At 36.3% G+C, this 17,424-nt stretch overlaps 1 protein-coding gene across 1 annotated transcript in view; it reads left to right on the top strand.

Moving 5' to 3' along the window:
• Positions 1 to 777: 777 nt before the first annotated feature.
• The window catches only part of LOC129001192 (vacuolar protein-sorting-associated protein 36-like), a 29,634-nt gene continuing 12,987 nt past the window's right edge, over positions 778 to 17,424 (top strand). The window contains exons 1-2 of the mRNA XM_054428405.1: positions 778 to 1,148; positions 3,263 to 3,455. Coding sequence (XP_054284380.1) covers positions 1,053 to 1,148; positions 3,263 to 3,455 — 289 coding nt within the window. The 5' untranslated portion in view covers positions 778 to 1,052. The remainder of the gene's footprint in view (positions 1,149 to 3,262; positions 3,456 to 17,424) is intronic.

Below are 17,424 nucleotides of genomic sequence, written 5' to 3'. Positions count from 1 at the left end.
GGGTTGAATGTTTGAATAGAATTTAAAATGAGGCTGGTTTGATGCTATGTTCCAGCAAGTTTACCAGGACAACCTGAACGGTTGTAGATATTGTTTAATTTAACATGTAAACTAAGCAAATGACTGTGTTTTGCCATAGACTAACCAACTCAAGTAGACTTCTCATCCCATTGTAAATTTTGAAGCTCGTTTTTCATGTCTAGTTCATGTACGCCACACTGGGCAATAGTGTCGACGAAATTTTATTTCTATTATTTTAGTGTTAATTTCTTGATTTGTGCTTTACTGTTTGGTTAAATAACTAGGGGACAATTTATTGTTTATGATTAGATTGTATTATTTGGTTAAACGAGGTTTTAAATGACTGTATTAACGGGAAACAAATTGTAAACAAAACACGACCTCTACATAAACCGTACAGAACTAACAATAAAATTGTCTTCAGCTGTTCATTAGGATGAGAAATCTACTAAGGGAGTATGTTTTATCTATGGTTTTGCCTTAGAACCAGTTATAATTTTCAGATATTCCCAACTGGTAATATTTTTAAAATGGGAAGAGTACAAAAGAAAAAAAGAATTGAGTGTTGAGTGAGTTAACAGTAAACTTCACAGTTTCATAGCATACTACTGAAGTCAGCCAATTTTGGCAAGAAAACCAGAAAAGTTAAACAGCTGTCTCCTCACTTGTCTGTCTCTCTTGCTTCTGTTTGTCGTTGTCAACAAGTTGAAGTTGTCATTGTCTCTGTCTGCCTGCAGTGTCGTGTCAGTCGTTTCGTTAATAGTTAGTGTAGGCCTAGTTTAGTTGTTTACCGTTACTCTCTTTACAAACGAACCTTGGTGTAAGATGAAATTCAGAAAATCGGTAGAAAATATTTTAGTTTTCGAGTAGGAAATTAAGTAAACCTAACCAATTAATATTAAAGAACCAGCACAAATGTAATCAGTTTTCTGAGGCTTAAGTTCATGGTTTGTGTAAAATAACCAATAACAAGTAACACTGTCATTTTAGGTTAGTTCGTAATTTTAGGTATTCCGTATTTCTAGTCAAACATGGATAGGTTTGAATATTGTGACTCAAGATTAGCGGCTGGAGAGAGGGATATGTGTATAGAAAGAAATGTTAAGCTGTATGATGGTGATTTGAAGGTAGGTGCTTGGTAAAAAATTGTTAGAAAGCTAGTATGGCTTGCCTACTTAATGTAGACCTTTAAACAGCCTTTTTGTATTTTCATCATTATTGACATTTTACCATTAAGGACCCCAAACGATTTCAGGGGGAAAAATCCAAATCCCTTTCTTTTAACAGGCTATGCTGTGTATTAAACCTGTCCTGCTCAGACCGAAGTCAAAGGCACTTGGACAGCAACACAAATGCATTATTTGAAAAGGACTAGGCCTCTGAGTATGATGGTATATTAGTTAGAAGTTACGGTACCTACCAATTTTTTGAGGACCAATAGGGGTCTCAAGCCTACAGTTCCGCAGAGAACGGAACCCAATAAGAATAAGCTCTCGGACAGTGATAGACAGTGTTGTCTTAAACTTCTGATTTTATATTAGCGGATGAAATTGTCATTCAAAATAAATGTTACTTAAACATTTCATTAGGCCTACATGTCCTTTTCTAGCCCAAATGTAGTGTAGATGTTTCTATTACCTATTAGTCCTAATATGGGTCTATACAATGGTGGCGTCGTCCTGTAATCCAGCTACTAGAAGGTCAGGAATTGTGGATATTTATAGGCATGCACCGTGGATGCGATGCTCCCTAGTGTAGATTAACGTCCGCACTAGTGAGTACTACGACTATCTGCAGTAGTTTTTGTCAAATGCTCGTTCATTTTCACGATGAGCTCGTTCGCATGGCTCAATCACGTCTTGTTTGAAGTTCGTTCGCTACGCTCACTCACCTTTAGGTTGAAGCTTGTTCGCTGCGCTTACTTGCCATCAGGTTAGATCGTTCGCTACGCTAACTCACCTCCAGGTTGAAGTTTGTTCGCTATAAGGCCTACCCTCACTCACCTTTTGGTTGCAAATTAGCTGTTGTCATAAATTTAAAAAAATAATAGTGCTGCACCCGTTGGTAAACCTATTAACTTTTTAATGCTATCGAACACCACAGAATCAAATTGTTTAGTTGAAGCAGCTGTTAAGATTCTTTAATTCCATTTAAATATGAGTACTTATAAGGTTAACATGGGAAACTCCAGAGCCACTGGGGCGTAGCCCTTTTGACGGATCTGCGCCAAACTTCACACAAACCATCCTTGAATAATGCTTAATAATGCCTGAAAGTTTCATTACAATCTGTCGAGCGGTTTCGGAGTCCATAAAGGACAAACAAACAAACAAACACACATTGGATTTTATATAGGCCTATATAGAAGACTAATTTTAAAAGGTTTATTTAAAGAATACACTTTTAGGCAGCGGGAGTAAATTTGGAGAGTGGTAAGTGGTGACACTGCAGGCACTAAGCACTAAGCAGAAGCCAGACGGCTTTTAGGTTAGTTCACAGTAGACTTATAAGAAATATTAAATGAGACATGTAATTCTGAAATACATTGATGTTATTTGAGGCGTCCAGGTTCAAAGTGGCCTAAGTGCCGAATTGCAAAATGTTGGAAAATGATGGTTGTCGTATGATGGCTATTTGATTTCAAGTGTTAGCTCAGGAAACTGCTTTGTTTAATGTTGCACTTATAATTTTTTATCTTTTTAACATGATTACACCTCTGGAATGCCTGATAAAACATGAGTTTGTGGTTCAAATTTTTCCAAACTTTCCTGGGGAAGGCCCCCTCTCTTTATTGCATACCCCCCAGCCACCTCCTCCCCCCACATGAATGCTGATTCAGCTGGTTCTCTATCCAAGTGACCATTGATGATTTTACTAAACGCCCAATGATTAAGGGCAATTGGTTCTGTTTTTAACCATCAAAAAGCAACTAACTTGTTACACGATCGAATAGCCAAGCTAAATTGTCGCAAGTTACTAATTATTTAATCACCTATAATATTGAGATAAAACTAAAAGGTTAAGTAGTTGCTAAAATTGTGAGCAAATATGACAATCTCTTAATAGCAGGACCTAGGGAAATTAACTAGTCTTTTGGAACAGGAGGTATGTTATCATTATTGAAGTTGTGTGATTGATTCTAGCCAATCACAAGTCTATGAAATTGTATAAAGATTTTTATTGAGGACTGACTTATCCTTGTAACCATTGTCATTAACAATTCCTTTGCATTGTATTGTAGACCTCTTTCGAGCATGGAGAGCTACTACTGACCACCCATCGTCTAGTGTGGGGACACAATGATATTTCTCAAGAACAAACTTGTCTCTCTCTTCCACTCAAGTTTATTGTGTACATGGAAGAAGAACAATCGAGTGGATTTGGGTTCTCCAAGTCAAAAAAGGTGCTTTTACATCTTACAGAACCAACAAGAGGTTAGTACATATCACAGTTGTGGTTTTTAAACATCAAAATCCAATAAACTCATACTTAATTCTAATTGTCCAGCCAATATTTATTTTTTATTTTTTTAGATGAGATAAGCAGGACATACCGTAGGAGTTTAGCTGGGAGGTCGCTAGTTTATATTGTTGATAAGTGTCCGTATTTAATGAGAAGAAATTCTTCAGTCCAGCTATTATTAGTGGAGGGGGTAGCCGCTGGTAATAGACCACCGTTGCCTAGGGTAGATCCGGGTGAGGTTCATTTGTCCGAGTTTTCAACTGTCCGAGTAGAGTCAACATAAAAAATGTGACACTGCGCGCCGAGACTGGCATCTCAGGCGCCTGGTCAGAAGCGGGTGTAAACCTCTTCTGTGAAGGCATTATCAACCATGCAGCCTTACAGTTGTGATAATGTAGTGTCTGCGACAAGAGAGGTATTATTAATTTTCGTAAATATTCACGCACAGATGATGCATTTCTTGCTAAGTTAAAATAGTGACTTAACACTGTAAATCATAAACATTGTATAATGTATTTATTCATTTTATATCATATTTGACAATTTATTCTGACTCATTAAAAAAATCAAGAAATATAGAATATGAAATATGTAAACTTAACTTTCCAACACCAGGAATAGGCCTAATATAAAAAATATTCTTGTCCCATACCAATATTCTTGGCAGTGACTGTTCAGTTGAGTTTTATATACAATAACAATTTATTATGCTATAGTATGCGTCGGTGTGCAAGCAAGCAGACGACGACAATATTGATGTAGCCAAAAACAGGGATCGGGAGAACAATAAATATGTGGCTGATTTAGTCAGTAGTTGGCAGTTATTGGATGGTGTTGAAATATGGGGTTTGGAAAATTATGAGCACACAATGTAGGTTTTATTTATTTTATTATTAAAATATCTTCATATAGGTAGGCCTAAAGCTGAAAATTGTATAATAAACATTAATTTTTTTAACCCTTTGCGGTCGAATGGCGAGTATAGGTCGCCGCCCGCCATTTTGCCGACTGCTCGAAAAATGGCAACCTACAAGGACCAAAAAAAAAATCAAAAACCAGAAAAAAGTTAATTTAAGTTAAAAATCAAAAAGTTAATTTTTTGGTCGAATGGCGAGCATAGGTCACTGGGCACCATTTTCCTGACTGCTTGAATGGCAAGCTAAATTTGCCAAAAAATGTGGAAAATTCGACGTCAAAGGGTTAGATAATAGGTTACCGGATTACCCGCTTGAAATAAATTCGGGTATTTCTTCTACCTGCCCGACACTTCGGGTTATGCAAAATTACCCGATTTTCGAGTCCGGGTCGGGTACCCGCAGACCCCTAATTTAAATAACATTAGGTCTAACGAGTAAATAGCTTAGTACAAAATAAATATATTTGCCAAGTTTGATCAAAATATATCAAAATACCCGCCGCAGCAAACCTGCAGACTTAGCGAATTTCCATTTGTCTGATTGGATTTAAACTAAAATGTCTCCTTAAAAATATCACATGTATTCCCTACTAGCAGAGTACCCGTCCTTCGTACAGGGTTGGAATATAAGTATAAAATGCTTATTGCAGTTATACTCAAGCTTTGCGTTTGCAATAAAGGAGGACACAGTTTGATAAAATTTGTTTTTTTAAATTTACAGTATTCTATAGTATTAGGCCTACACATCTACCATAGCCATAATGTTCTACCACTACACCTAAACTTACTTACTTACTTACTCCCAGGGCCATTTATATCGGAGGTGATATTTGGCCGCACCAACAAATCTTCGCCAAGTTAACCGGTCTTTCGCATCATCCTCCGTTGCCCCAATTCTCTCCAAATCTTCTTGCACTTGCTTCCACCACCTCTGCTTAGGTCTTCCCCGGGGTCGTCTTCCTGTAGTGTTTCCCTTTAAAACTCTTCCCAGTCTACAATCTTCATCTCTTCTTAATATATGACCAGCCCATCTGATTCTTCGGCACTTGATTTCTCCAATTACATCTGTGCTATTATACAGTTGCCTTAATTCCCTATTGTGTCTTATTCTCCATTCTCCTAGCTCGAATATTGGTCCAAAAATCTTCCTTAAAATTTTATTACTACACCTAAACAATAGAGAAAAATAAATTATCAACAATTTGCAAAATATCGCAAATTATTCGTGAAATTAAAAACATAAACATAACTGTAAACAATCCTACTTTGACAGTTCTCATTGTGAATCACAGTTTTTTCGTTGCTGCTTAGTTCAAATTAGCTGTTTTCATAAATGCAAAAAAATATAGTGCTGCACTATGTTGGTAAATCTTATAACTTTTTAATGCTTTTCCATATCATAGAACCAACTTTTTTAGTTGAAACAGCTGACTAAATTCTTTAATTCCCTTTAAAAATATGAAAACTCATAAGGTTAACATGGGGAATTACAGAGCCACTGGGGCGGAGCCTGAAAGGATTTTTGAGAAGAATATGCCTATATGTTAATCGGAAATGTGAGCTATCATCATGCCAAATTTCAGCCCAATCCGTCCAGTGGTTTATGCGTGATTGAACTTTAAACACACAAACAAACAAACAAACACACAAACTTTCACACTTATAATCCTATATATTAAAACGAAACAGGGTTTTTTTATTTCACGATTCTGAATCAACCACTTGACGGATTTTTATGATTTTTGTGTTGAAAGAAAGATAATTTTGAGAACTAGGGAATGTCAAAGCCATAATTTTAGTTTAGGGTTTCAGTTTTTTAGAAATTAAGTTTTAATTTTCAAAAAGTCTAGCAGCCGACGGACGAGTTAAAGTCGTTTAATTTAGTGGTGGTTTAACTAACAGCTGGTTTCTAACTGTCATTGAAATGTTTATGTTACAAGTTGTTTGTATACAAAAATATTGATCGTCAGAGTTTGTCTACACACTATTTTACTTTAAAATGCAGTTTATTTTCTACCGTAAAAGATCTATGTTATAAGGAGATTGTGTAATTTTGAACTAAACATTTTAAACGTATAATCAAGTTTTGTCATAAGTTCAATCCGTCTAAGTATAAGTGCTTAATCCTTTAAGATATAAGTGGTTTACGTGTTGATACATATTTTTCTAGATGTTTGAATATAAGTATGACTGCATACAGTAAACTTACACATTTTATTTCGTAATGAAAATATCAACCGGTGTAGTAGGTCTCCAGAAAACTGACCAGTAAGCTGCAGGGTGTCAATAGAAACCAAAATCGATTCATGCCATATCATAACTATCCCAGTAGTACTGTATGATTCAGAAACTTGATAAAGGGGTACATTCCAAAAGTAGACCAAAAGGCTCGGTCTCGGATGGGCTGGGCAGGCTTTGCGTGGCGGAGAGAAGATACTTCAACTTTTAAAAGTGTATTCCAAGGAGTACTACGAGGTAGACGACCACTTGGAAGACCAAGTAATGAAAGATATCTTCAGACTGGTATCTTCCTGTCATCCAGAAATGGCAGGGGATTGAAGAGAACGGGAGGCCAGGATCATTTTAGAGGTTTCAGTGGCGAAGGTGGTAAAATAAGGTACGGTAAGTGATAGTAGGCCTATGCAGTGGAAGGTGGTATGTAGCTACTGTACTCAAAGCCAGTGTGTGTGAATCGGCCACCAAGTTGTAAACTAGCTGTTCTGAATCATATTCAGTTTTAATTGACTACTCGATTCCCGTAGGTAGGACGGGCCAACAGCTCGTATTAGTAAGATTTAAACAGAATTAGGCTAGTTTAATCAGTATTTAGGTTTGCTGCAACAGGGAGGGTAAAAAAGTTTTTTTTTTCATGTAAAATGTTAAAAGGTACTGTGGTTTAGTAAGAAATTAATGTATTTTCCAAATTTGATCAAAATATGTTCATAAACAAGCAAACTACAACAGTTGACTTATTCTCCATAAGAATAACATGGGAATTTTAAAATTACAATTTTTTTGAATTTTCTCCGTAACATTTAGGCGCATAATAACGCTTCAATATACTAAATTTTTTGTTTTTTTAAGCTCTACAAAATGGTTTAAAAATAAATTGTGAAATTTTGTGTTTTTAGGGTCAAAAATGGGAAAAACCTACTTTTACCCCATAAAATCCCCCATAAAGCCCCGTTCCCATAGTCCGATCATGCTGGTTCGCAAACTCATTCAATTTTATCCCACCTTACACCTTCAAACCAAATTTTATCAAAATCAGACAAAAAATTACTCAAGTTATCGTGTGGATGGACACATATATATATATATATAAAAATTTGAACGAATGGTGTTTTTGGCCTCTGGGGACATCAAAATGAAAAAGTAAATCGGTCCCGGGCTTAAGTCTTACCATGAGACCTACGGTAATAGCTACTTCCCTATAGGGAAATTCGCTAAAACAAGCAAACTACAACATTTTACAATATTCTCCATACAGGGGTGCCCAGATGGGGGAGACGCGCCACAGGAATTTTTGGGGGGAAATATTTTTTTGCTAGTTGTCATAATGAATGTATAACTTTGTATAAGCAGCCCGAAAAAGTGTTTCTAAGTAGCTCACTATCAACACAAACAACATTTTGCCATTCTTAATTAAGATTGCTTCTAAGAATGGTAAAAACGCACCTTGTCAGACAATCCTTAAGGATTAAGGATTCACAATAGTATTAGGGATTTACAAAAGTATATTATACTATTGTTGAATTTTACTTGCTACATATGTTTTGGTGGTTCTTTAACTCCACCATCGTCAGGCTTACAAAAAGATCCACTTCTGGAGGTGTCGTCAGAATACGTAACAAACATTTAACACAAAACACGAAACGATTACAGATAGACCTATCAATTCACGTGTGTACATTGCCATCGGCAGAACTGGAAGTAAACTGCTACTGCAGGTTCAGGTTATGACGGACCGACGTGGTCTCTGGAATGTTGTCTGCGTTTTCAACAGCTGATATTGGACTATTGTAGTGGCTGAGAAGAGTGTTGTAAATATTTGTTTGTTTGAAGTTCAATCACGCATTAACTACTTGACGGATATGGGCTGAAATTTGGCATTATGATAGCTCACATTCCCGATTAACATATAGGCATATTCTTATCTCAAAAATCCTTTCGGGCTCCGCCCCAGTGGCTCTGTAGTTCCCCATGTTAACCTTATGAGTATTCATATTTTAAGGGAATTAAAGAATTTAGGCAGCTATTTCAACTAAAAAAAGTTGATTCTATGATATGCAAAAGCATTAAACAGTTATAAGATAAACCAACAGGGTGCAGCACTATATTTTTTTGCATTTATGAAAACAGCTAATTTGAACTAAACAGCAACAAAAAACTGTTATACGCAATGAGAACTGTCAAAGTAAGATTGTTTACAGTTATGTTTGTTTTTAATTTCATGAATAGTTTGTAATAATTTGTGAATTTTTGAAGTGGTAGAACATTATGACTATGGTAGATGTGTAATACTATAGGGTGCCGTGAATTTAAAGAACAAATTTTATCCAAACTGTGTCCTCCCCCTTTGAAAATGCAAAGTATAATTGCAGTAATCATTTTTTACTTATATGCCAACCCCGTACGAAGGACGGGTACTCTGCTAGTTGTCAATAATTTTGAATGGAAAACTCAATTACGAATCCCATTATATTTTCAACACTCTCCTCCGTCACTACAATTAGTTCAATATCGGCTTTTGATAACACAGACAACAATCCAGAGACCACGTCTTTCCGTCATAACCTGATTCAGTTTACTTCCAGTCCTGCCCGCGGCAAATATACACGTGTGAATTGATAAGCCTATCTGTTATCGTTTCGTGTTATGTGTTTAATGTTTGTAACATATTCTGACGACACCTCCAGAAGTGGATCCTTTTGTAAGTTTGACGATGGTGGAGTTAAAGAACCGCCAGAACATATGTAGCAATTAAAATTTGACACTACCGTACGGTACATATATTATTAAGGATTGTCTGACAAGATGCGTTTCTACCATTATTAGTCATAAAAGGCAATCCTGGGGCTATCAAAATGAATTATAAGATAACTTCGTCACAAAAACCTTTTGTACTGGTGGCAATTAAGGTATTGTGGGTATTTTGCCCGGCGATTTTTGTAGAAGGCAGCCTGGGAGTGGCGAGCGACAAGTCTGTACTATTTCGTGACTCTGCCTATTTTGAAACAAGATACTTTTTGCCAAAGTATTATTAATGCACTTAAAGCGGTTTGAATTCTTAAGCCCTGTAAAAATTAACTAGGTGGCGTTACAGGGTGGCTGAAAAGTAACTTGCACCCTCCTTAACTTTTCAATCATTAGAGATATTTGAAATCTGTTTGTGGAAACCTTCTTAGCTATGAGAGGCTACAATTATTATGGGGTTTTGAAAATGTTGCCCTTAGGGGTATTGAGGGTAGGGGGTAGCTCAAAATTTTCAAATGACAAGTATAGTTGAGTTTGGTATCATTTTACAGGTCTTGACGAACCCCCGCTACCCCTAAGGGCAAAATTTTCCAAACTGACCATAATTATTGTAGCCCTTCATATCCAAACAAGTTTCCGCAAACCGATTTCAAATATCTCAAATAGTTAAAAAGTTCAAAGGGGGTGCAAGTTAGTTTTTAGTCACCCTCGTGGTTATTTGGATTTGAAACGTTTTGGGGCACCATTTTGTTATTAATGGGCCGATTTTGGTTTTCTTTGTGTCAATTTGTATGTTTCGTCAAGACCTGTAAAATGATACCAAACTCGACTATACTTGTCATTTGAAAATTTTGAGCTACCCCCTACCCCCAATACCCCTAAGGGCAACATTTTCAAAACTGACCATAATAATTGTAGCCTCTCATAGCTAAGAAGGTTTCCACAAACAGATATTTCAAATATCTCTAATGGTTGAAAAGTTAAGGGGGGTGCAAGCTACTTTTCAGCCACCCTACTGTATTGTACTGTAGTACTGTGTTGGAGTAGAGTATTTCACCGAGCATATTGTTGAACGTTTTGAAGACATTGTCTATTGCAATACTGAGCACATGTTGGCTGACAATACAGATTCTGAATTTTATATTGAAAAACTTCTAATCCGTCCATAAGTTAGATACCAATGATGTATTGTTAAATGACGTTGCTTATGAAACATCTATCTATCTATATATTAATTACGTAAGCCGATTCTTTGCGTCAAAATTGTGGGCGACTGGGAAGTCGTAACAAAATTAGATATAACGTAAAATGTTCTCCATAAGAATAGCATTAGAAGCCATTTACTGCTGATTTTTGTTTACTTCAATACAGCTGATCTTGATTTATCATCAAGCCAGTAAGCAATATTACATTTGGATTACTCATCTGCCAATCAATTCTGAAATGTACTAAATATAATCAATGATGCAAGAGTTGTTTAGAAAGCTTCTGTTTAGTTTTTATTTCAAAACATATATTTTATTCAAAACTTTTGTTGTAAATTTCATAACATTTAATTTGACATGTTAATATTTAATTTGTAGTGTCTAATCTATATTTTGTATGAAGTGGAATAACCTCAACAGTTACTCTAGAGAATAACACGGGAATACAAATTGAAATAGGTTCGTACAGGCAATACATATTTTTCTTTCATTAATTACTATGAAAAATTCCAATGGGCGGAAAAATAGCATTGTTTTGAGGAGATTTTAACCAGGTACTGCCTGTTGCTCCAAGGAAAAAAGGTTAAAATAATATAGCCTAACATGCATAGTATGGATAGTAAAGGGAGAATCTATAATAGTAAACCCTAGGTAGTTTACGGTTCTTTACCTTTGACCACAGACAATAGACCGTTGTATTTCTTTTGCCTATGGTTTGACTAACCAAAAATATGTACCTATATGTCAATTCATCATTTTTCCTTGATTGGTTTCGTTAACATGATAATGGAACCCTAACCAGTGACAAAAGAGTTAGTTATCAGTCGATGATTAGCTTTTTTAACTGTGGGCTAATATATAAACGGTCAAATGTAAAAAAAAAATAATTCCATTGAATGAAAAATCATATACTATTAAAAATTATGTACGGTATGTAAAAATGAGGATGGATTAGCAAAGAAATACTTTACTATGGTCTAAACTATGAACCCACTGAACGTTTAAATAGGCCTATTTAAAAGAGTATGTAAAATCAATCATGGTTTGAGCAGGAATACCACCACATAACCTTACACAGAGAGTAGTTTATATTTTATGTTGATCAGAAATGAAACTAGGGCAGCCTTTACACTAATTTAGTTGCGCCTTTACAAAAGGAGTAGAGATATAATATTAGAAATAATAACTGGGCCAGAGTACTAATATGAGTGCATGTATTATTGTAGCACTGTATCAATTCTTACACATAAATAATTTTATTCTGAGTTTGTTTAAATATTACAATAATTTGTTTTACATTTGAGCTTTTTAGGGACTTATGTCCCTACAAGCCACTATAGTCTATATATTAATTACGTAAGCCGATTCTTTGTGTCAAAATTGTGGGCGACTGGGAAGTTGTAGAATGACGGGAGAGGGCTCAAATTAAAGGTCTCAATCCCGTAACAGCGGGAAAAATAGTGAAATTCCCCAAATTTCAACATAAAATTAGATATAACATAAAATGTTCTCCATAAGAATAGCATTAGAAGCCATTTACTGCTGATTTTTGTTTACTTCAATACAGCTGATCATGATTTATCACTAAGCAAGTAAGCAATATTACATTTGGATTACGCATTTGCCAGTCAATTCTTCAATGTACTGTATACTATATAAAACCAGGGATAACGTTACCTATAATAATTAAGACTTTTTAGTTACGTCTTAAAATGTTTAAATAAATTATTTTACTGTGCAATTTGCAAATTTTGGAATATAGATTTTTAAGTAAATTAGTTATGCGTATGATAAGTAGTAGAATCATAGGAGACGGAATTGAGCTTAGAATGGCTGAAAAAATAACAAGTTTTTTTCTTCTAATATAATAAAGGGAATAAAGATTAAATAGGTTCGTACAGGCAATATATTTTTTCATCAAGTAAGTACTATGACAAGTTCCCATGGGCGGAAAACAATATTGTTTGGAGGATATTTTGACCATGTACTGCCTGTTGCTCCAAGCAAAAAAGGTTCAAATATAATATAGCCTAGCATGCATGGTGGTAAAGGGAGCATCCATATATAATAGTAAAAGGCCTAGAGGTAGTTTCCATTTCTTAAAACTAACCAAAAATATGGATGTCGAAGATGCTGATGAAAAGAAATTTTGTGATTGGTTTCTTTAACTGGGTAATGATTAGGCCTATTTTGATAGCATATGTAAAGCCAATCCCACCTTTAGGTGGAATACCACCACGTAAACTTACAGTAGCTTTTTTTATGTTGATCAGAAACAAATCTAGGGTTAAGTTTGGTCAATGGAATGCCTTAACCTTACACTAATTTTGTTAAACCTTCACATCGAAGGAATATAAACTTAGAAATAATAACTGGGATAATTTAGCGGTTTTGACCAAGAGATAAGCTTATCTCAAAACACATATTTGCCTTTTCATATTTATTTGATGAAGGCAATTTCTAAAATTCCAATCAGGGAAACTTTTATTTATCCTCATTAACCACAAGACCAAAGCTACCATCGTAAACCAGTATTTATGCACAAACAATGATATGTTTGCTGCCTTTTCATGTTAAACCTCTGGAGTGATTCAAATTATTTATTGAAAACGACATCAACAAATAAAGCAAAAAAAAAAACAGACAACAAACTGTTTTTTACAAAAAAGATATTGTGTAAATAAGGATACCTATCCTGACACATAGATAATGTTATTCTGAGTTTGTTTAAATATCGGAATTGCAATAAGTTGTTTTACATTTGAGCTTTTTAGGGACTTATGTCCCTATAAGCCACTGGTTTAATTTTGATTAAACTAGCAAGTTTGTTTTTCTTTACCTCAAGTTTGCTTAATACTTGAAATGCTCGTTTTATGAGGTAAAGGGAAATTTGTCAGATAAATTGGCGGGGGGAGGGGGTTAAATAGACGGCAGCATAAATGGAGGGGGACTACTCCTTTGGCTTGGGGGGGGGGGGATTGCGCCTCTGGGTTTGGGGGGGATGGGCACCTCTGTCTCCATAAGAATAACATGGGAATTTTAAATTGACTATTTTTTTTCTGTTACCAATACATATACAATATATATACAAAAACACTTAAATTTTTTTTAAGCTTTTACTTTCTCCTGCTATACATAGTACATGGAGAAAGTTATTGTTTTCGTCAAAATTTTTGAGTTTGAGTTTTGAGTGGATATATCCGTTTCAAATCATATTAATTTATGATTTCCAATAGATTTTGGGTTTCCTTAAAAACAATTATATAAAACTATCTGCAAACGTCGATAAAACTAATTTGATAAAAAAACCGTAGATTCTTCTGTTGCTCTGTAGGCGACTATTTTGGTCACACAAGGAGGTCCAAAAACTTATATTTTAGTTTGAACAACGTCATCTTGATTTTACATTGCATCTTATAATTGACACATAAGCTTACTAAAAAAAGTAGTGAAGACAGTAACTTGTGAAATGGACCGCGCAGGCAGAGGAACAGTCTAGACTTGCCTCCAGGGCCGCGTTAAGGGTCAGTGGTGCCCTGGGCAAACCCAAAAGCAGCGCCCCCTTATATATATAACTAAAAGGTTTTGACCACAGCGGTGTAGGGAGGTGAAAAGGGAAGGGGGTTGACTCATCAGTTCGCCAAAATCCACAGCAGGTGGGTTGGGGGGGGGGGTATTGAACTTGTCAGTTGCTATGCGCATGCTATACATGCTAATGCACTACGCAGTGATTATTGTTCAGTACAGTACAGTGTGCACACGTATTGAACGATAGGCCTATGCATATATATGTATTTTTTATTTATACATTAGCATGTTTTGACCAATTTTTGTTCAGGAGGGAGTTCTCAATATCCAGAGTTTTCAATTCAGTATCAGTTAAAAATACTACGGTTAGGCCTAATACACTTCACTTTCTTTAAAACTGATTCTTGAGTTTGTTTTCTTTGAGCCAACCGCTTGCGGTTCTCGGCTCCACTTCCACTAGGGTTTTTATGCTTTTTTTCACTGTTTATAGGCCTACTTGTATCAACACTTCTATTTATTTATTACTGGTTCACTAACTGCAGTGTGAATGTCAAAACTGACTAATGACTGTCACAGGTTAGGTTGTGTTGATTTGACGACTGTGCAGAAGGCACAAGCACAACAACACAACCTACTTGGCGCCCCTAGATATAAATTGCTGATTGCTGGCGCCGCGCGGTTAGTTGCAGGGGTGGGTGTCGCGATGATTGGTGGGAGGGAGAGTAGTAGGGGCACGTCACCAGCTGTAGTCTACAGGAATACCGCCCTACCTTTGATAGTGAATAGTGAGTGTGTCCTGTTCATACTGCTGCCTGCCTTTCCCTGACTACACAAAGGCATAATCTGAAGAAGTATTTTCAATTTTATTGTATTTATTTACTTTTACAGTAAGGGAAAATCACTTAACTACAAGTTAAAATCACCCATTTTATTTTTGAAATCCTGGCTGATCAAAACCAATTTTTCCTAGTGCAGGCGGTGGTTGGGGGCGCCCCCCAACCATCGGCGACCCTGGGCATATGCCCAGTCTGCCCGTTTATAAAAGTGGGCCTGCTTGCCTCTGAGACTGACGTTTTCCAAACGAATATAGAAGTTGGATCTTCATTCTTCATTTTAGGCTTGAAAAAAGTTTGTATGTGGGTAAGAGCGAATGAGTAAGCATGAACAATAATTAAACCCTTTACCCTTCTTCCCGACACGCCACCATACCACGGCATCTTGCTAGTAGAGCTCAAGGTCATTGGCGTAATTGTAACGTACTAAATTTAGACTTCCACTCCCCAATGTCTAGGGCCTAAAGGTTGATACGTAACAATTCATGACGGTTTGCTAAAATCTGTTAAAATATTCATATTATAAACGTATGAGATGTGGAACATAGACAGAAAACGCAAATCTTATACAGTAAAGACATTAATTAAATTTAATATGATAGTAAGAAAGGTGCAAAATCAACGATATCTAAGTTGTAAATAGTGATGTTTTGGTATCCAAAAATTATTCTCGCTACTCCCGGTTCTAGCAAAAAAGTACCGGTACCAAAACCTGACAACGAATTAATTGTGGTTATGGACAATTGGCAGGGGCGGCTCCAGAGGGCAGGCCAGGTAGGCCCAGGCCTACCCTAAGTTTTGGTAGATTTAAAAAATATATAAATAAGTAAAGAAATTTGATTATATGAAAATAAAGGGAAAGCATTCAAACTTATTATTTTGCATGTAAATTTTTAAATTCCTTCCTTTTTGCGAGGAAAGTCTTCAAACCTCTCGTCCCCCAATCAAACTCTTTCATGATATATGTCAGGCCTACCCAAGAAAATATTCCTGGAGCCGCTCCTGACAATTGGATAGGTCTGCGTAAGTTATTGTAACTTATGTTATTTTCCCATAAAACACCAATTTACTTACTTACTGCTGTGGCCACTGGTACCCTTGATGGTACTTGGCCTCCCCAACACACTGCCTCCATAGGTCTCTCCTTCTTGCATCTTCCTTCCTTCTCCCTAGCTTCCTCAGGTCTTTCTCCACTTGGTCGAACCATCTAATTTTCGGTCTTCCAAGAGGTCTTCCACCTTCTGGGTTATTCCTCAAGATGTTCTTTGATAGGGAGTTGTCATCTTTTCTTAGAATATGCCCTGCCCATCTCAGTCTTCTGCTCCGTACCTCAGCGACAATATCCGGATCCTTAAATAATTCTCTAAGTTCCCAATTATGTCTCGATCCTCAAAAATCGGTCCGTACACTTTCCTCAAAACACCAATTTAATAACGTAAAATTTGATTTTTTGAAAAAACCCATTCTGCTCTAAATTCTTCTCTTATGGTCCTTATAATTCTAAACAAAATAGTGCATCCCTTCATTCCTGTTAAAATTACTGTTCAAAAGTTAATGAAACTTTAGATTTTTAACCTATTAAATATCATAGTTACTCTCATCGCTTACCCATGATAAAGATTGTTGACAAGCTAATGGGATAAATTATGTGTCAGATTGCTGATAACGTTTATTTTAAAAAGTCTAGAGAAATTGGAATATTTTGTGTATTGAGGGTAAAAAATCAGAAAACCCAATATTTACCCCATAAACCCCCTGTAAAACCCCGTTCCCATGGTCCGATCATGCTGGTTCGCGAACTCATTCAAGTTTATTCCGCCTTACACCCTTAAACCAAATTTCACCAAAATCGGACAAAAATTACTCACGGATTATTAAATTATTACTACATTCACGGACGTATATATATACAGGGTGACACAAAGGAACCGGACGTTTTTTAAACAGCTGTTCCATTGTTGTTGCACGTGGTAGGAAGATTGAAGTTATGTCATTACTTTCAGTGAGGCTTGCCATTTTTGTTGAAATGGCTCAGTGGACCCTAGACCATCGCGTTTTCGCATACAATACTTTAATCCGAAATTGTGAATCCGTCGTCAAATCCAGCGGGAATTTAGTCGACATTTTGATATTGAACGCCATGGAACGGTTCCAAGCCGAAATACACTATTAAGATGGGTTTCAGGGTTCCGAACAACTGGGAATATAACAAGAAAGCAACCACCAGGCCTTGTTAGAGCTTCGAGAACACACAAAAACATCGCCAGAGAGAGAGCAGTATTGAATGAATGTTTCCTAACAAGGTGATTTCTGGCTTTGGTGACATGCCGTGGCCGCCAAGATCATCTGGCTTGTCCACTAGTGATTATATCCTTTGGAGGTTTCTTAAGGAGCGTGTTCATGCTCCAAAACCACGCACTCTAGAGGATTTGAAGTTTGCAATCACAGAAGATATCAATGGCATTCAACCTCCTGACCCGAG

The sequence above is a fragment of the Macrosteles quadrilineatus genome, unplaced genomic scaffold, assembly GCF_028750875.1.
Source record: "Macrosteles quadrilineatus isolate MER2022 unplaced genomic scaffold, UCM_ALF_1.0 Scaffold_8__2_contigs__length_117827958, whole genome shotgun sequence".
In the NCBI taxonomy this organism is placed as follows: domain Eukaryota; kingdom Metazoa; phylum Arthropoda; class Insecta; order Hemiptera; family Cicadellidae; genus Macrosteles; species Macrosteles quadrilineatus.
Note: the sequence above shows the minus strand (reverse complement) of the source record. Positions and strands in the feature narration are given on the sequence as shown.